Source organism: Papilio machaon, chromosome 13 (assembly GCF_912999745.1).
Source record: "Papilio machaon chromosome 13, ilPapMach1.1, whole genome shotgun sequence".
Classification (NCBI taxonomy): Eukaryota; Metazoa; Arthropoda; class Insecta; order Lepidoptera; family Papilionidae; genus Papilio; species Papilio machaon.
In genome coordinates, this window is record NC_059998.1 from 4,200,155 (window position 1) to 4,218,548 (window position 18,394).

Below are 18,394 nucleotides of genomic sequence, written 5' to 3' on the forward strand. Positions count from 1 at the left end.
TGTTAATGAACCGCCATATTAACTTAGATTAATTATATATAGACAACTGTTTTAATGTCCATTGTAAATTGTTTAGTTTAAATATATCAGAGCAGGTTAAATTGTTTTTAACCTAAAAAAAATATTTGTGGCCTTATTTTGGATATTGAAATTCCCAGTGTACGATTTACGGCATTCGTTTAAGCTTTATTCTTAGACATGTTGTCGCTTTAAGAATTAGACTGATTTAGTGTAAGTGGTTGAAATGTATTATTAGTTTGAATGTAATAAGGACGAATAAACGACATCACGATCGAACAAAATATTCGATTTATTAGAAAACGAACCCGTAAATATTTACACCGAATTTCATTTGAAACGCATTTTTTTTTATTTGTAAATATAATAAAGATATTATTAAGTTTATTAACATTATTTGTAATAATAACGTCTGAAATAATTGCAAGTTTCCTCACAAAATGGATTTTAATGTTTCCAGTCACAATGTTGATTGTTTTTTCGACCATAATGTAAGTTTTAATATCTTTGTCTTTGGTTACAAACTATCTCCGCTCAAATTATTGAAAAAAAACATAGTAAATACCTGTTAAAACGACATTAAAGGGACCGGCGTTCAGTCATAAACTGATATTGTTTTGTTTATAGTCATTCAACCGGAACCTACAGTTTTGGTCGCCATGTCGCTTTAACCGATGTCAATGGTTTGTATCATATTACAAAATTTGTTTCCATGTTTTATGTATTTTATGATTCGTTGTTTGTTGCAATGTTCGTGGTCAGTACTTGATGAAAATATATTGTTTATCCCAAAGAAATATTTTTTCTCGGTCGTATATTTATTCTGAATGAATTTTTTTTTTTTAATAAATTTAAATGAATCTGACTCAGGCTTATCATGTCAACGTGCCAAAATTAATTTTTAAAGCAAAGTAAAACATCTGGTATAAAATATTTGCATTTCATATGTTTATTTTTTCAAACCACTGACCTCTATAGATAGTTCATTAATTACTGGGAAATGACGGCTTTTGCTTCGTTCTGACATAAACGCGCCTGTCTAAGTTCCTCACAGTTAATTGTATCTCTATCATTAGTTCAAAATCTCACCGCCGCAACCGTCAGCGACAAAATGGCGAAAATCAAATGAGCACAAAATTCACGGTTTATAGCCTGTCCTGTATAGAGGTCAGTGTTTCAAACATTTTTCTCGCATTTAAAATAAGAATGTCTTGAATATTTTATTCCAACAACTTATTACCAATCTCGAAATTTCATTTTTGATTATAAGAAAGACGTCACAATGTGTATACATTATGGTGTAAATAAATTAAGTTTATAAATACACCTGTATTCTATGAGTTTTATTGACAAAATAATTTAGGCATACAAGTTTTAATTAAGTAAACATAAATAAAACTAGTTAAGTTTTACCGTATTATTTATTCATAAATTTTATGACGCTTTGCAATGTCAAATTTTTCTGTTTTTATATTGGAGGGTCTAATTTCATACTTCAAGATTTATGGTATATCTGAAACAAAGGAATATGCAATTATAAAATCTGCAATGAGTCAACCTATTTACGCAACAATTTCCGACTCTTAACTCTTCCCAACATCCAGAAACAAACTTACTATTCCGTCTTTTGCACTCCCTGAGCGCTTCATTGAATGCGGCACACTCTGACAGCTCGGCGCTATTGGTGGCGCAGTGCAGGAACTGCGCGATCTCATAAGCACACGGGCCGCTCGGCTCCGCGCCGGGCTGGTAGCCGCGCGGCAGCGCCTCCACCACTTCGTGACGCCGCGGACCACTGAACAGACTTGTTATCGCCTCACCCGCTACGTGACCCTGCAACATAGACAAATTAATTAAAATTACACATTACACTTGTTAGGTTGGCATGGTATGGGCAGGTTATCAGAAAATTCCATGTGACAGACAAAACTTTAAATATGAATGTGAAGGGATACATTACTAGGGGAAGGCACGAATGGACTACTTGAAAACGGCCGCGGTACACGCTGAGCCTGCAGCCCATTGTTATCATGTTTTTTTGTGTTATTAATGCATGAAATATTGTATTTCCCTTACTTGTGATGACTTTTATTTATTTAAAATAACAAATGATGCGCTGATCCTCTATAGAATGGGAGAATAAAAAGCTTGTTATACTGTATAGTTATCTTTGTCATACCACAGCGGTGCCGACAGTAACGCCTCCTGCAATGGCAGCCGCGTCCCGAAACACGGAGCGGCGCGGCATCGGCGTCACCACGATCTGCGGCGGGTGCGCAGGTGCCTGCGTCTGTGACCGCGAGTATCGGCTCCTGTGTTATACATTCAATTCTTTTGACCAAACTGTAATAACATAGACCATTCTCTCACAGAATTGATGAATTTCTTTAAAAATTCTGAAATAAATGGGTATTGTGTTTTTGGCAGAAAATAAGGGGTAAGGCAAAATAAAATACGGATTTGGTTTTGTTTATGGATTGTATTTATTTAACTTTCTACTAATTTACAACATAATTGTTCAAGTGAAATTAAAAATCTACATCACAATAATGCCTCTTAAATAAAATATTTAATAAAATAAATTCACTAAAAAATTGACTACTATTTAACTTGTATTGTCCCTTTTTCACTATAAATTAAAGAAGGTGCCCCATAATTTCTCTAGTATAGTAACAAATTAATAAAACACATGATTTTGAACCTTTTGCCATAAGAAATATCAATGGAATAATTTTAACTAATAGGGCCTTCTATGAACATGCATTAGATGTGGTTGTTGATTTTGCACTGGCGGAGAGCTTCGTTGAATCCCTCGCAGAGTGACAGGTCGTGCTGTTGTTGGGCGCACTCAATGAATTGTTTGATTTCCCAAGCGCAGGGTCCCTGTGCAGGCTGGGCCTGATTGTACACGGGCTGGGCTGCTGGTGCCTGCTGCTGTGGTGCAGGCTCGCTGCTACCACCGCTAAACATTCCAGTCAGAGCACTACCAGCCATATGCCCCTGTAACAAGCATATTTAATAATATTAATATTAGAAAATAATTTTCTTATTTGCATGATTGGTTGTATTGTTTGGAAGACAATCAAATGAAAATAATTTTCGGTTCAATCTCAAGTAGGGTTGCCGGGTCGCCAAACCTACTAGCCGGACAGACCAGCCAGTTTGGCCGGACATTTGGGTAGAAAGGTCGGACACCCTGTATTATTTAGAATTTTGTCTCAGTATTAATATGTAAACTCTCGTTTGGGAAATGTAAAAAGTCTAACAAAAGCCAGACAACCATTTATTTTGGCCGGACACGCAATCAAAAAGCCTATCTATGTCCGGCTTTATCCAGACGCCTGGCAACGCTAATCTCAAGGATTGAATAGTAAATTTAGCTGTTATCAGGTAAATATAGCCTAGCTGTTCACTTAATAATGCCTTATATCATATTTAAAAAAATCAAACCCATGTTTATCTAATCATGTTGAATATTTTGGTTTTGCACAGAACGTTAAACTAGAATGATAAAATAGCTAAAACAAGTCATATGATTCAATTAGAACTTTTTTCAAAATATTATCCTGTTTGTCTAGACTTTAAACCTATTGATGCCCTATATAAAAATTAAGACAATTAGGTTATAAACATTTTGTGGTTAAAAAAATCTCAAAGTAAATTGAGCCCCGCAAGTCACTCAGTTAAAGTTACTCGGGAGAGAAAAAAAAGACATGAAACTAATGAATAAAGAAGTCAGAAAAAACAAACATATCACACATAATTATTCTTCTGTTACAAATACAATTTGCATAAAACGTAATTAAAGTGACATGTAAATATTGCGCAAATTTATTTACTCCTAGCCACATGATAACACATGACAATAACTTGGCGCTAAGCCAATTAGACTCGGGAAATTTGATTAAATGTATTAGAAATTTAGTAGAAAAGTTGCGTAATATAAAGTAATGAACAAAAAAGGAATATTACAGTCCTAATATTATATTTTATCGTTACGTAATTTCTTCTACATACCACCGCTGATCCTACGGCGACACCACCAGCGGTTGCAGCCATCTGACCGAATAATGAAGGTTGTTGGGGTTGAGCATGGACAGGCCCCGGGCTTGATGGAGGTGCATGAGCCGGCACATTGCTCGGTGGTGGAGCAGCTCTGAAAAATAAACAAAGTTAGGTTATAAGCAATGTCGATTGATTTTTCAGCATATTTCAGAATTAAAATATATTTCTCTTACCGTCGCTGTGGAGCTGGTGGCGGACTTGCTGAACGTCCTCTTCGTGGCATTTTGTTAACAAATTTGAGTATAAATTTCAATAAAAACTATCGTAATAAGAACGTTTCACAGTAAGCTTCAATAAGAATTGTCACGATCACAATATCAAGTCAATGATTAAAATGAATGAACGTCGTTCTGATGTTTCTATGGATTTCTAGAAATTTTAAATATGAAATAACTGAGTATAACTATCCTTGTCTCACTTATGACATTTATATTTCATCGTTTCACATGTTGATCAATCGTTCCAAATTTTTACGCGACACAGATAATAAAGAGTGACAGAGTCAAAGATTTTTATGTTACCAAAAAGAAAGAAATTAGAACACAGATAATAAAAATAAAATAATTTGAAGGTAAAGATACAGAAAAAGCTGATGAAGATCACTTCAAAATAAGGGTGATGTTATCTCTGTTTTTATTAATTTTTACAAAACTTGCTATATTACAATAACAATATCTATATATTCACACAACTCAATTGATATGAATGACAGCAATCAAAATTATACATTATCACTTAAAACATAAAAATCTTACTTGCTTCTGTTAGGTGGCATTGTGTAAAAAATTTTGTAATTTTGAATATTACATTTTTCTTTTATATTAATTAAAATTTAATGTTTGATAGCACAGTTGGACATATTGAAAGGCGAAAAGTCTTTTGACGTCTTTACAACTCTACCAAAAACATTCTTTTATTAGAATCAGCCAGTCATACATTTTAAAAAAAGAGATACGATATTAAAAAGACCTCACACCTCATTTTTCAATACATCTTATTTCTTATTAATTTTATAAATGGGAATGTTTAGGGCGATGGATGGATGTTTGTTTTTGGAAGGTATCCCCGGAACGGCTCAACGGATCTTGATGAAATTTGGCACAGATGTAGAAAATAGTCTGGAAGGACACATAGACTTATTATTATTTTTTTGTTTTATTCCTGCGCGAACGGAGTCGACGGCGACAGCTAGTTCAGCTACAAAGGTATTCAATAAAAATAATTTTTAACATATCGGGTAGGACAGGTAAGGAATAATTAAACTCAAATATATTTTGTTTTTCATTTGGTTATGTTATTTTTCCACTTTTTAGGTTTTTTGTTTCAAATACATGTTTTTTTTTAAATTCCAAACGTTAAAGCTAAGCTTTAAGAACAGCATAATGGACATTATTATCTTTTAAGATTTCTAAATCTTATGAAAAAAGTGTGCATATAACGAAACGCACTACTCATTTAAATTGCGCGGCAATTTACTGTAAAACGTATTGCGAGGTACGGTTAACTTTTCATTCACTTGGTCTGTTGGTCTATAATTCACTCAGCGACTCAGTTTAGTTCAATTTTTCGTTACCTCGTTGCTCGTTTAGTGATTTTGAAGCCGCGTGACTATCGTGAAATAAGTACAGTATCGGCGATTATATTTACGACTTTTTGAGTGAAAATGGAGGATATAAAAGCCGGTCAAAATCTGAATATGTTCCTCATCGGCGGGCTTACGGTCTTAATATGTTTTATATTTCACTTAGTATATAAAGCCTTCTTCTCTACTACGAAAGGAGATGCATCGCTTACTACAGAGAGCGATTCAGGTAGGTTTTATTTTTATAAATAGAGCTTTATAAATAACAAACTTAATATTTGTGTTATTTTTTACCAAAAAAAATTTTTTTAAGACCTTATATAAAAAGAAATATTGGTGCATGTGCAATGTTTGCTGTAAACTCCGAAAACCTCGTGTTTCAGAAAAGCACTAGTACAGTGCATGTCAATGACCGCCGATTAAATAGAAGTTAGAAATTAAATATTTACTAAAAAACATTAAGAATAATATTGAAATTAAACAATATTTTTGATACAGTAAAGAAAATCATTTTAGTCATAATTTGTGTGTCATGCATTTTTTATTCCGGAGTTATGTTTGTGTGGGAATACAGCTGGATAAATAAAACTGCTTTGAAGGTAAAAAGGTCATTATAAAATTTATCACACACGAAAAATCGTGTGTAGTGTTTACGCTTGTAAAATTTGTTTGTTGAATTATTCTGAAAATATAACATGTGACGTCGTTGTTACATTTCATTTAATTAAACTTATTTTACAGTTCAATTTATTTCAACTATTATTTAAATACATCATCATTTAATTTAGTAATGTGGTTGCTGCTTAAAGACTTGAATTTTATATACACAATTCAAAATGTTATCTACCTGGAAAGCACTAATTCCTTTTGTATTAATTCTTATTGTATTTAGATGTTCCTTCCAATTTTTATTTTATTTCCTAGCTCACAGCATCTCACTAGCTTTGTTTATTTGAATAACTAGCCTTACAGTACTAACATTTCAATCAAGCAAAAACATAATAAAGTGTAAGTTATTCCTAACTCTTCGTTAATTGGATCAGTAGCAATTAAATTATTTCAACTTTCATGAGACATTATTATAATGAAATAAAAATGGTTGCACACACAATTTTTTTTATCAGTAGTACATTTAAATAGAAAATTATGTCTTGTAAAATTTATAAATGATAGCTCCTTTAAAATGGATTTGTAAATAGTTGGTTATCTTTTATTTATTTTTGTTCTGTCAAGAAAATAATGAATGAAATATATAATAAACCACACAGTGGATGACTTGATACTACTAGCGTGATTTTACCAATGATAAATTATTATAAGTATCAATTATATATTCTGAATCTGTAAGAAATAGTGCATGCAGACTATATGTATATGAGCAAGGTGGCAAACGAGCAAGTGGCCACCTGAATTCACAGAAAAAGAGAAGCGACTGCGGTTCATATACGCATCTGCGATTCCCCTGACATTGCGGATGTCCATGGGCGTCGGATCAAATAAATTTCGGTCCGTTGCTCGTTTGCCCCCTTCTCCTAAAAAAAAAAAAAAATAAATATACATCCATAATTGTAGAAGCATTGCCTACCTTCAATCATCCCCTTCTCATCCTTTCCTTATAAGAAAAGGGTGGGAATGGAAAAAGGGAATAAATATACCAGGTCATCATATTGTGTGGTGAAATATATTTGCCTTTCGTTTTTCCATTTGGTTAACCAAATTTAACCACGGGAGTTTTGTGTTATATTATCATCATATTGGCAAAATCGGGCAAAATTATATTTATATTTATCAAAAAATAGGACAATTTTTTGATAAATATAAGTGTGAACCCAGAATCACTGGTACCCTGGTGAATTGGTTGCACATGTTATTGTAATAGGCTCCATAGTATCCGAGTTTTAATCCAACACAGGTTAAAAACATGGATCTATAATTTTTTTAAATGTTAACTAGGTCAGTAGTGTAGTGATATATACTGTTGTATGATTGAATCAAGTACATTTAACGGTACACACAATTTACGAGGGATGCCTTTTAAGTTTTGTCGTTTGAAGAAAAAAACACAACTAGAATCTTATAGTACTTTTTATTGTTTTTAAAGGTATTCACCACGTAGCTTAATACACTTTTCCATTCGCTGAATCCAGTTATTATAACATTTATTCCACTCTAAAGTGGGGGTGTTGAAAATGGCTCACTTGAAAGCGTCGACTGCTTCTTCACCGGGCTGGAACCTTTGACCACGAAGACTTTTCTTAATTTTAAGAAATGTAAAGAAATCGTTAGGGTTTAGGTCAGGATTGTATGGAGGATGGTCAAGAATTTCTACTTTTTCCTGCTTCAAATACTCAATCGTTTGACGAGCGCTGTGTGAGCATGCGTTGTCGTGGTGCAGGATAATGCGTCGCTTTGAGTTAGATTTTCGCATTTCGGCGATGACTTGTGGTAAACAAACTATGGTATACCACTCTGCATTCACCGTTCTACGATCTTCAAGTGCAATAGTCGCAACATGGCCTTTTTTTCCAACGAAGGTGGCCCACCATCTTCTTTGAAGTGCTTCGCGAACGAACAACTTTAGTCGGCATTGGCTCGTTTTGAAAGACCCAGATTGTAGATTTTTGTTTGGAATCAGGATCGTAGGCATAGATCCAAGATTCGTCACCACTGATGATGTCGTAGACGTGGTTTGACTCTCCTCGGTCCAACCTTTGCAGAGTTTTCTTACACCATCTGACGCGGGCCGCCTTGTGATCGTCTGAAAGCAGATGCGGTATCCAACGGCAAACTAGCTTTCTCACACCAAGCGCTTGATGCAAGATCTTCTGAATGGTTGTCCCTGAGATGCCTAATAGAACCTCTATCTCTCGATACGTCACATGACGATATTCGAGAATTAGTTGTCTCACAGCAATGATGTTATCTTCGGTGAAGGCGGATTTTGGACGTCCTTCGCGAGATTTTTCACTAAGACTAGTATGTCCACGCTGGAATTCTAAATACCAGCGTTCGACAGTCCGCAGACATGGGGCTTCATCACTGAACACAGATATTAGCTCTTCAAAACACTGATGCCGTGTCAGGCGTCTTTTAAAGTTGTAGAAAATTATTGCACGAACAGTTTCCTTAGAAAGATTCATTTTCGTACGTTACCTGGCAGATTCAAATCGACGCTGTGACTAAACAATAGCATTAATCTTAATACTTTCAACTGTTTTAAGATTCAAAATGTAAACACACTCGAATATAACACAGTTCAAAATACAAAATTGCCGGGAAATATTGAAACGACAGAACTTAAAAGGCAGACCTTGTACAGTGTTTGAGTATTGTACAATATGTTAGATATAAAATAGTCATAATAATTAGAACATATTGTTTAACAATAGTTACACTATTGTTTCATGACAATACACAGACTCTCACATTATCAGATGCATTTTGAATTTTGCGCGTTTATTATGTTTATAGTAAATATTGCTTGTTTATTAATTTGTGTAATAGAATAATTGTTTTAATTTTCTTTGTTTAATGTTTAAATATGTTTTATATGCATTATGTTGATTGTATTTAATAAGATTCCTTTGAAATATTTTATTACTTCATGAGATTATAAACGTATTACTGCAATAAACTGGCATATAATACATCTTTTCGATTATTAAATTAACGTTTTAACGTTATTAATTATACAGGAGATATGTTCTGGTAAAACCTATGCCCAATATCTTAACATTGAATATGAAAATCTTTTCAAAATATCTAACTTCTTAATCCGTGTCTAAATAAAAAAAGTTACATTTTTTCTATTATTATACAAATACAATTTTTTGTAATTCAAATATATTAAGTGATATTTGAATGTGGTCGCAGGATGCATAAATTAAAGGCTGTTTGCTTGTTTGCCACCTTTAGATATAAAAAAAAGTATGCTTCTTTTATAACACATACATAATCAGCGAATAATTATTTTAATTGATTGGTGAAAAACCTATATTAATGTGATTCATATGATATTTACATGCATTTAATATCATTCCATTCCATTCATTTTAATACCTACCCACAATCCTTATTACAAAATGTTTCTTCTTGCTAGAATCAATAGCTTGTTAGCCTAGTGATATTTTATAATTAAAAAAATCAAAGAAAAACAACAGAAAAGACGATTATAAAACAGATGAAATAATTACCGGTTTTTTTTCTTGTATTAAACATTAAATAAGCAGTAAAACAAAAAAATGTTCATTGAATAAAACTCTTATTGTTCTGACTTTTTTTTTACAGGTGCTCACGTAGACGACGCCGTCTCTGAAGCAACGCAAGTCGAGAACCGGCCAAGTAAAAGCAAGAAGCGTGCTCAATGGAAGGGGAAATCGGAGTTCACACATCCCTGGCTATTGAAGAATCTCAAAGGTCACCCCGGCAACGTGCTGCATATGGACTTCTCAGCGAACGGAAAATTCATGGCAGCCACATGTGATGGTAAGTTACTATAAATACTATAAGGTGGCAGGTGACTAACAAATTATGACCAATTTGACGTATTTTAGAACGGAAATGAATTGTTTTTTTGTGCGTTAATTGTTTCAAATTAATATTGTTTAGGTAAATTTCTTCTATGAAAACTAAGCTATGTATAAATTAAAAATAATTTAAATGGTTATCCTCTTATTATAAAAGCTCTATTTTAATATGAAATATTGTGTTAAGGAATTGAATTATAACTTTATACCAACTATACACTAATGTTTATATGGTTTAACAAATACAGTTACTGCTACAGTTGTCACAATCGGTTACGTTATTTTATACTGTTTTTAGTTAAATATTAGGTCCTTACATATGAAATTGGCGTTTTTCGTACTGGCCACTTTAATCACGAATTTCTCCTCTTTGGTAAGGAATTCCAAATTCAAATTTGTACAGCTATAGACTCATGTATTTGTGGTTCGATGACCGTCATTCATTTGTTTTTTTTCTTCTGTTTTTTTCTGTTTGCGTCACTCATTTTACAAAATGGAAAACTTAAAATATCGCATTATTTACGAGTACGAGTTCCGCCGTGGCACTAGTGCTGCGGAAACGACTCGAAGGGTGAATGATGTGTATGGCGGTCGTGTTGCAAAAGAAAACACAGTTCGTTTTTGGTTCCAACGTTTTCGTTCTGGAAATTTCGATCTGCAGAACAAGCCCCGTGGACGGCCTGAGACTCAAGTTGATAATGAAGAGTTGAAGGCTATTGTGGAAGCGGATCCATCGCAAACCACGTCCGAGTTAGCTGCAGGCTGCGATGTTAGTGATAAAACTGTTTTAATTCACTTGAAGCAAATTGGGAAGATTAAAAAGCTTGAAAGGTGAGTACCTCACGAATTGACTGAAGCAAACCGGCAAACGCGCGTCGACTGTTGCGTTACATTACTAAACTGGCACAATAATGAAGGTATTTTAAACCGAATCATTACCTGTGATGAAAAATGGGTTCTTTACGATAATCGGAAGCGCTCAGCGCAATGGTTGGATCCTGGCCAGCCAGCCAAATCCTGCCCCAAGCGAAAATTAACCCCAAAAAAGTTACTTGTAAGCGTTTGGTGGACTAGTGCCGGTATTTTTCATTACAGTTTTCTCAAATCTGGCCAGACTATTACGGCTGATGTCTATTGTCAGCAATTGCAAACCATGATGGAAAAGCTAGCGGCTAACCAACCTAGGCTGGTCAATCGCTCCACGCCACTGCTGCTTCACGACAACGCTAGACCACACACTGCGCAACAGACGGCTACTAAATTAGAAGAGCTTCAATTGGAAAGTCTAAGACATCCTCCGTACTCCCCGGACCTTGCTCCAACAGATTACCATTTTTTTCGAAATTTGGATAACTTCTTGCAAGGGAAAAAATTCAACTCCGATGGGGCAGTCCAAATCGTCTTCAAAGATTTTATTGATTCCCGTCCGACTGGTTTTTTTAGTAAAGGGATCAATGAACTACCTATGAGATGGCAAAAGTGCATAGAAAATAATGGTTCATACTTTGATTAATTAAATATAATATATTAAAAAATATTCGACTTCTTGTTCCTCCCATACAAAACGCCAATTTCATATGTAAGGACCTAATAATAGGAGGTTAGCGTTCTGCTTCAATAACTAAATTATAAAGTATCTTGTTAATTATTTAATGGAATACGTAACAGTTTATTTTTTTATTTTCGATAGTCGATTGACTCTTGTAGAATTGTTATTGTTCAGATCATTCAGACTAGTTCTATTTATTATTTGAAATGATTAACGCATAAAACTGTAATAACTAAGAGACGTAATAAAATATAGTCGTATAATCAACAAACAAAAGAAACGATTCTTGCTTTATGAAATAAATTGTAACGCCGCGAAGTTACTAACAAATTAGATATTTAATCTATCAAAAAACTGATACATTCTAATAGTTATTTTTTAATTAAAGCAGATTTTGCTAAAAACTCATTATCTGCGTGATAAAGGCAACAACCTTGTCCGTGTGACATAATTTGTCGATCGTATGTATATTAATGACTTACATGGTTCAAGGTCACTACGATATGTTACAAATATTGCGCGTAGTTTTTGTTATTATAATTTTTATAAGCGTTTATTTATTATTCCGTATTATTTAGATTAGAGAATGATGCAAATTTACTGTCATCCCAAATTACAGTATTAAAGATTCCCCAAACAAATATGTAACTAGTGACAATTATCTTGATGACACTGTTTTTTGTTAAGTTAAATTTTATTAAGCGCTTGAAATTGTTTCATCAGTACGATTCGTACGTCCTTTTTTTGTAAACTGACACATGGTCTGGGTACGCGAAGAATTTTAACTGCTGGCTTCTTTAGAGATGACTAATCGAAATATATAGGTATGATATTGTTTCGCACATTTTTATAATATGATTTAGAATCAAGCTATATTAATATAAAAAAAAATCTGAACATTGAGGTATATTTTACTTTTAGAAAAAGATGTATCAGTTTTTTGATAGATCTAAATAATACTAGAACTTTTCTGTGTGTGTGAACTAACAATAGTCTAAGTAATTCTCGTGTAGGCATTACTAAAAGACTAATTTTAGTAATGGTTTCACGACAATTTAATGCTGGCTCTTTTTTAAAACCGTTATAGTATTCCGCTAAGCCACTGTTATGTGTAATTTGGCGGTCCGCCGGTCGAAATCTAAGCAAACATATAAATATTTATATCTCAAATATATATTTCCTTCAGGCACAATCAGTTTTATATGCGATGCGTAAAATATTTATCTATAAACCATATGATTGTGTTAGTAAAAAATTAAGCTGTTTAGTTTTATCTTGGTACAAATCAAGGACTGATTTTTACAATACAAGCTCACAGACAACCATACTTATTTAGAATTTTAACCTAAGGTCGAGTAATTCATTTTATACATTCAAGCAAAAATACAGTCAAAAAAGTGATGAAAAAATTAGGAATATACACAGATATTATAAATTTGCATTTGATATCCTTAATGGTGTTGACTTCAAAGGATGTCATTGAACTGATCTACAGTGATTATAACGGCAGTTTTGAACAGAAGTCTCGTATATTCTTCTTGTTTAATTAAGAAATATCAATGAATCATTTTGTTGCGAAATGTTTCGAACTCAACGAGAATGTATAAGTAAACGCTTCGTACCGTTACTCATCGATTTAAAAAGATGCTTATCGAATAGCTATTTGTGAGTATAATTTATTTAATACTCGAGCTTCTGAAGAAACAGGTAATTCTTGTAAAACTATTCAGTTTTTAGTATAATAACAGACAGATTGTAAAAAAATGGAGGCTTCTTGTACCATTGAAACGCAGTAGCAATGTCCATGTGCTTAGACACAACAAAAATGTATACATCAATTATTAGGTATCATATTGTATGCAGATACCAGATATGACGACAGATGTGTGGAACAGTAGAACATACTGCGCAGACTCCGTATGAAAAAGGACAGGCTGATAATGTGTACGAAACTTTGTAATTTTTCCTACTTAAGATATTTTTCTTCGGGTGTTGCGCATACTGATAGCTTTGATAATTGAGAGAAATAGATGCGAGTTTGCGAGAATTTCGCTTTGGTCATGCCATTATGCGCGGTCCAGTTGTATCGGGTGTGACGTATGCGATAAGCCGACAGCCGGAATAATCGCGCCCATACACCGGTCGCTCACCTCGCCGCGTCTACGACCCTGTTCCAACTGCTTTATTGATTCAAACAACCGGCACGCGTTAATTCAAAACATTAATTAATACGTACAAGCCACGCCTCTCCGCTTCGTCAACGAAAGAACGTTCTATATTTATGCCGAGTTACGCTACAACACGTTGCGTAGATTTATGTTTGTGTTAATTGTGTTTTAATAGGTAATGATTTATTGAATGGTTGATTTATTAGAGAAAATGGTTTTTATTATATTGTGTAATCATACGTTTGAGGTATGTAATAAAATGATTTGCCAACAGTTTGAACGGGTTGTAATTTTATAACTGTCAATATTATAGTCACGATTATCGTGTAGTTGTTGATATACTTTCTAAGATTACTCAGTGGTTTTGTACTACATCGTTCTGTTAAAGCATCATATATGAACTCACCACGTGTGTAAAATCTAAACAAGTATAGTATTCATACGCAATGCTTATTTCAAACAAAACATTACAATAATAGTATCGTGAAAGATTGTTATTGTGTATATGTAATAAGTGTAAACTTGAGTAAGAAGTCATCAGTACAGTAATGAATACTAGCTTAGCTACTGTAATAGCTTCACTCAAATGTTAAGTTGAGTACTTGATTGAAAAAAATATATATCAGACGGTTGATCTATCCAAAAACCTTCGAACATATCAGATGTACCGTTGGTTCTTGTTTTTAAGTCTGCACTATGAATACCCATTAAAAAAATCTTGGATAGCAAACTATTTACGATTGTTTCTTTTCTTTCAACTTATTACCTGAAATAAACATTGTTATCTTGACTGTACGATCCAATATCTTTGTATGTATGTATTTCGTTAATTTAATCTTGAAATTATTTATGCACAACTGTCAAAACGTACGATAATTTTTTATTGAATAACCGGATTTTAAATGGCATTATTAGCAACAAAATATAAATTTCAAATATTTTGATAATTACTCTTATTACAAACTTATTTTTAGACACAATTACTATATAGCCAGCGATAAGGGCTGAATCATACATTTACAAAATAATCATGAACTAATTTCATATGTAAATTATTCATTCTTACGGTAAAAGAAAGCCCTACACATATCAGAATAGCTAGCATAGTTGACTAAGGCCTTATCTATAATGCATGAAAGGCTCCAGCCAATCGATGGCGATAAGAACTGACGTTAGCCTTTTTTATTATCATAAGACAGACTTGTTGATTAATATGGTGTAACTTCTATACAAGATGTGTTAAATAAATGAATCTTTGTTTTCAATTTATTCCGCTTGATTGGTGGGATGACAGATTAGTTAGTAGTAAGCAGTAACGTAATCCAGAAGCGTTCTGGTCCGGCAGAGGCGAGGACGTCTCCGTCACGGCCGTTTACGCGTCATCGCCTCAATGTAGCGAACCGTGTTAGACATTATCTGCAAACACCCTTGTGTGTTGTAATACTTAGTATAATTTATAAATAAACAACTACTCATGCCTGTCTCGATCAGGTAAACTGTTGGTTTCTTGGAGAATATGTTCTAGAATTGTAGACGAACTTACGTGTAGATACGTCATAGGATCGATTATTTGAACAGAGTTCATTGTCCAAAGTGTATCGACAAATTTAGTTTTTTTTGTTGCATCAAATACACGATTTATCGATATATCAATCGACTCCACGTCCGATGAAAATCCAACGTCATAACACGCTTATGATAACAGAGATTGATTTATATCAGATATTGAAAAACTTTATCTTCCGGCATACGTTTTCTAAATCACTTAATACGCGCGAGAAATTAGAACCTCTGTCCCGCTAAATTTTGAGGCGAAGAAACCACCCACTTAGCTGTTGAGAAGAGAACATTATTTAAAAATATAATCTACATTAAATTCTCTTGATAATGAACATATTTATTTACATAAGGGTTAATACTGAACTTGAATAATAGCGTCGGAAATAGGGCATGAATTTAATTAATGTTTCTAAAGAAAAAAATGGTTATTGTGAGAAAACTATAAAAGATAGATATATGCTATCGCGGACTTTTATTTAGCACATTTAAAGAGCTACAATTCGCCATACATCATTTTTATGTAGGTCCTATAGTTTAACCTACGTAAGCGCTGAAAGCAAAAATGTCCCTAATTTCCGCAACAAATTTTGAAGCTATATTCAAAATCTACTAGTCTTCTAGTTATTTAAAAAAAAAAAACAAAAAAATGGGACCCACCTGCAAGCACTTCCTTTCGATTAAAATAATTTTTATCAAAATCGGACCACCAGGGACCGAGTTTCGCGGTAACACACATAAAAAAAAAAAAAAATACAGTCGAATTGATAACCTCCTTCTTTTTGAAGTCGGCTAAAAAACCTATTTGTTCGACTTAAATCGTGACCCTGTAGCGTGTTTAGTATTCAAATGTCGTTGGCAGCATTATGGTTCCGTATTTAAACAACTGAGGGCGGGAGTAACATCGTTCGTTTATTTCTGGTATTAGGGTCAGCCTTATACGTTCTGTTTAATATGCTCATGGTATGTTTAGATGTGATAAATTCATTTGTAACATGAAACCTCTTCCGCTTTTATAGTGAATTTATTACGACAAAGTTACATGCGGAATTTAGATTATCAGAGAATTGATGGTTAATAAGCAAAAATAATATACATTAGGTACTACCTATGTGACGGCTAATAAGTTTAGTCGATATATATTTACCAATGTTTGTATATAAAATATATAAATTGTATATGTTTGGCAATCTACAACTTATGTGGTTGAACACAAATTTCTTGACGCTAAGCATTTATAATCTTGTCGTTTGAATATGACAATAGATCATTAATTTATACGACGGCACATCATGACCGAGTTGTCTGACACGCAAAATGACGTGCGCCGTTGTAGGCACTTAATGCAAACCATGTTAGGCTATCATCTACTTTATTGTTACTAACCGACCATGAGTTGGATCACGAAAATTAATATCACAGTACAAAGAAACTAATTTACGTTCGATTAACTTAAAGAAAATAATTTCTTCATTGAAATAAAATAGCAGCTTTAACTATAAATTGATTTAAATGGGTCTCTAATAGCAAGAAAAATATTTGTAACATTGTAAAGTAAGAAGTTATGCATAGCTACGCTAACTGTGATAAAATATTCTTTTAAAGCTATCCATAATTCATACATTGTAGTTTGACGTATTTTAAGAAAATCGTTGACGATCGTCGAAAACATTTAAAATTACGATTTAAAATCATTCTATTAAAGTCAATAAAGCTACATTTCGAAATTTACTACGGTATTGTATGAAATATCGGCTCTTAATGTTAATATCGAATTAGCAAATTGTTAAGAAAAAACTGGCTTCACTCGCAACTTACTTTATCGCAATGTAAATTAATACCATATTTTAAATTGCAAATGTTAATATCGCCCTGAACGAATATGGATGTTGTAAAAAAAAATCGAATTTATTTGCACATATGCAAAACTAAATTTAATTTGCGAGGTTTAACAGAATGCACCTAAAACTATTTTAATACTTTTGGTTTTGTACTTACGTTTGTTATCTAATGGATAGGTAAAGGTTGTATCTAATTAGAAGATTTATCTCGACTTAATCACATCTAATCACTTAATTACATCCCTCCAAAGAAACAAAAGTTATAGTTGTACTCTGTATCTACGCCATTTACTATTTCAAATCTTCCCTAATTATTTTGTATTAAAATTATTATTAACTTTTGTGATGAAGAAAACCGATACAATTTGCATATTTCGATCATGTTTATTAATTATTCATTCAAGCCCTTGTAGAACTACTACTACTATTATAATATTTCTTTAAAGATTTAATGGTTTTCGACAACAATGGTTTCCAGTTATTAAAGTATTGTAACATTGATTTGACATATTGATGTCCCACGTTACGATGTCAATATCGTATATAGTGAATTTCCACCCACAAAAGTCATGTACAAAAACATAAGGCTCTGTCTTTTTTCCCAAAGAATGCAGGAGACGAAAATGTTTTTCTGTTTCAACAGTGGAAACTTGACGTACAACCTCCATTATATTGCCTACGACTTTATATGGCTGCGTGACACTCATAAACAATAATGCCGATGTGTTAATTTTAATTATCTTATCTTTAAACTTCACCTTGTACCTAAGCTGTTAACATTTACATAATAGTTTTGTGAACATTGTATAGCAATCATAATAGATATTTGATGTTTGACTGATTACATATTCATCAGGAAGCTAAAAGATTTGAATTTCAAATGATTTTTTTTATAGACCTTTGTTATGTTACGGGATTGTTGGGATAACGTTTACGCATTGTATTGTTACTAAATGCTTAGATATTTAAAACGATATTGTGAACAAACAGAAATATTGTGGAATGCTCTACAACAGAGGTGTTAAACTCAATTTTGCAGATGGCCATATATTCAATTTTGAAATCGTAGGTGGGCCAGATTGAAAAAA

The 18,394-nt window shown here is 33.1% G+C and overlaps 3 protein-coding genes across 4 annotated transcripts in view; 1 reads left to right on the forward strand and 2 right to left on the reverse strand.

Moving 5' to 3' along the window:
• Positions 1-1,436: 1,436 nt before the first annotated feature.
• On the reverse strand, positions 1,437-4,862 carry LOC106717908 (coiled-coil-helix-coiled-coil-helix domain-containing protein 10, mitochondrial-like). Its single transcript, XM_014511868.2, has 4 exons — positions 4,839-4,862; positions 2,198-2,330; positions 1,635-1,851; positions 1,437-1,531 (listed from the first exon to the last, which is right to left on the reverse strand). The coding sequence occupies exons 1-4, from the start codon at positions 4,856-4,858 to the stop codon at positions 1,521-1,523; spliced, it is 381 nt and encodes a 126-aa protein (XP_014367354.1). The 5' UTR covers positions 4,859-4,862; the 3' UTR covers positions 1,437-1,520.
• Positions 2,599-4,424, reverse strand: LOC106717907 (coiled-coil-helix-coiled-coil-helix domain-containing protein 10, mitochondrial). Its single transcript, XM_014511867.2, has 3 exons — positions 4,257-4,424; positions 4,036-4,174; positions 2,599-3,018 (listed from the first exon to the last, which is right to left on the reverse strand). The coding sequence occupies exons 1-3, from the start codon at positions 4,304-4,306 to the stop codon at positions 2,782-2,784; spliced, it is 426 nt and encodes a 141-aa protein (XP_014367353.1). The 5' UTR covers positions 4,307-4,424; the 3' UTR covers positions 2,599-2,781.
• Positions 4,863-5,589: 727 nt separating the features above from the next.
• LOC106717905 (transducin beta-like protein 2) overlaps positions 5,590-18,394 on the forward strand; it is a 63,946-nt gene continuing 51,141 nt past the window's right edge. Inside the window, exons 1-2 of one of the 2 annotated variants that reach the window (XM_014511866.2) lie at positions 5,590-5,894; positions 9,953-10,150. In XM_014511866.2, the coding sequence (XP_014367352.2) occupies positions 5,747-5,894; positions 9,953-10,150 (346 nt within the window). In that variant the 5' untranslated portion in view covers positions 5,590-5,746. The remainder of the gene's footprint in view (positions 5,895-9,952; positions 10,151-18,394) is intronic. The other variant, XM_014511865.2, reaches the window with a different exon arrangement.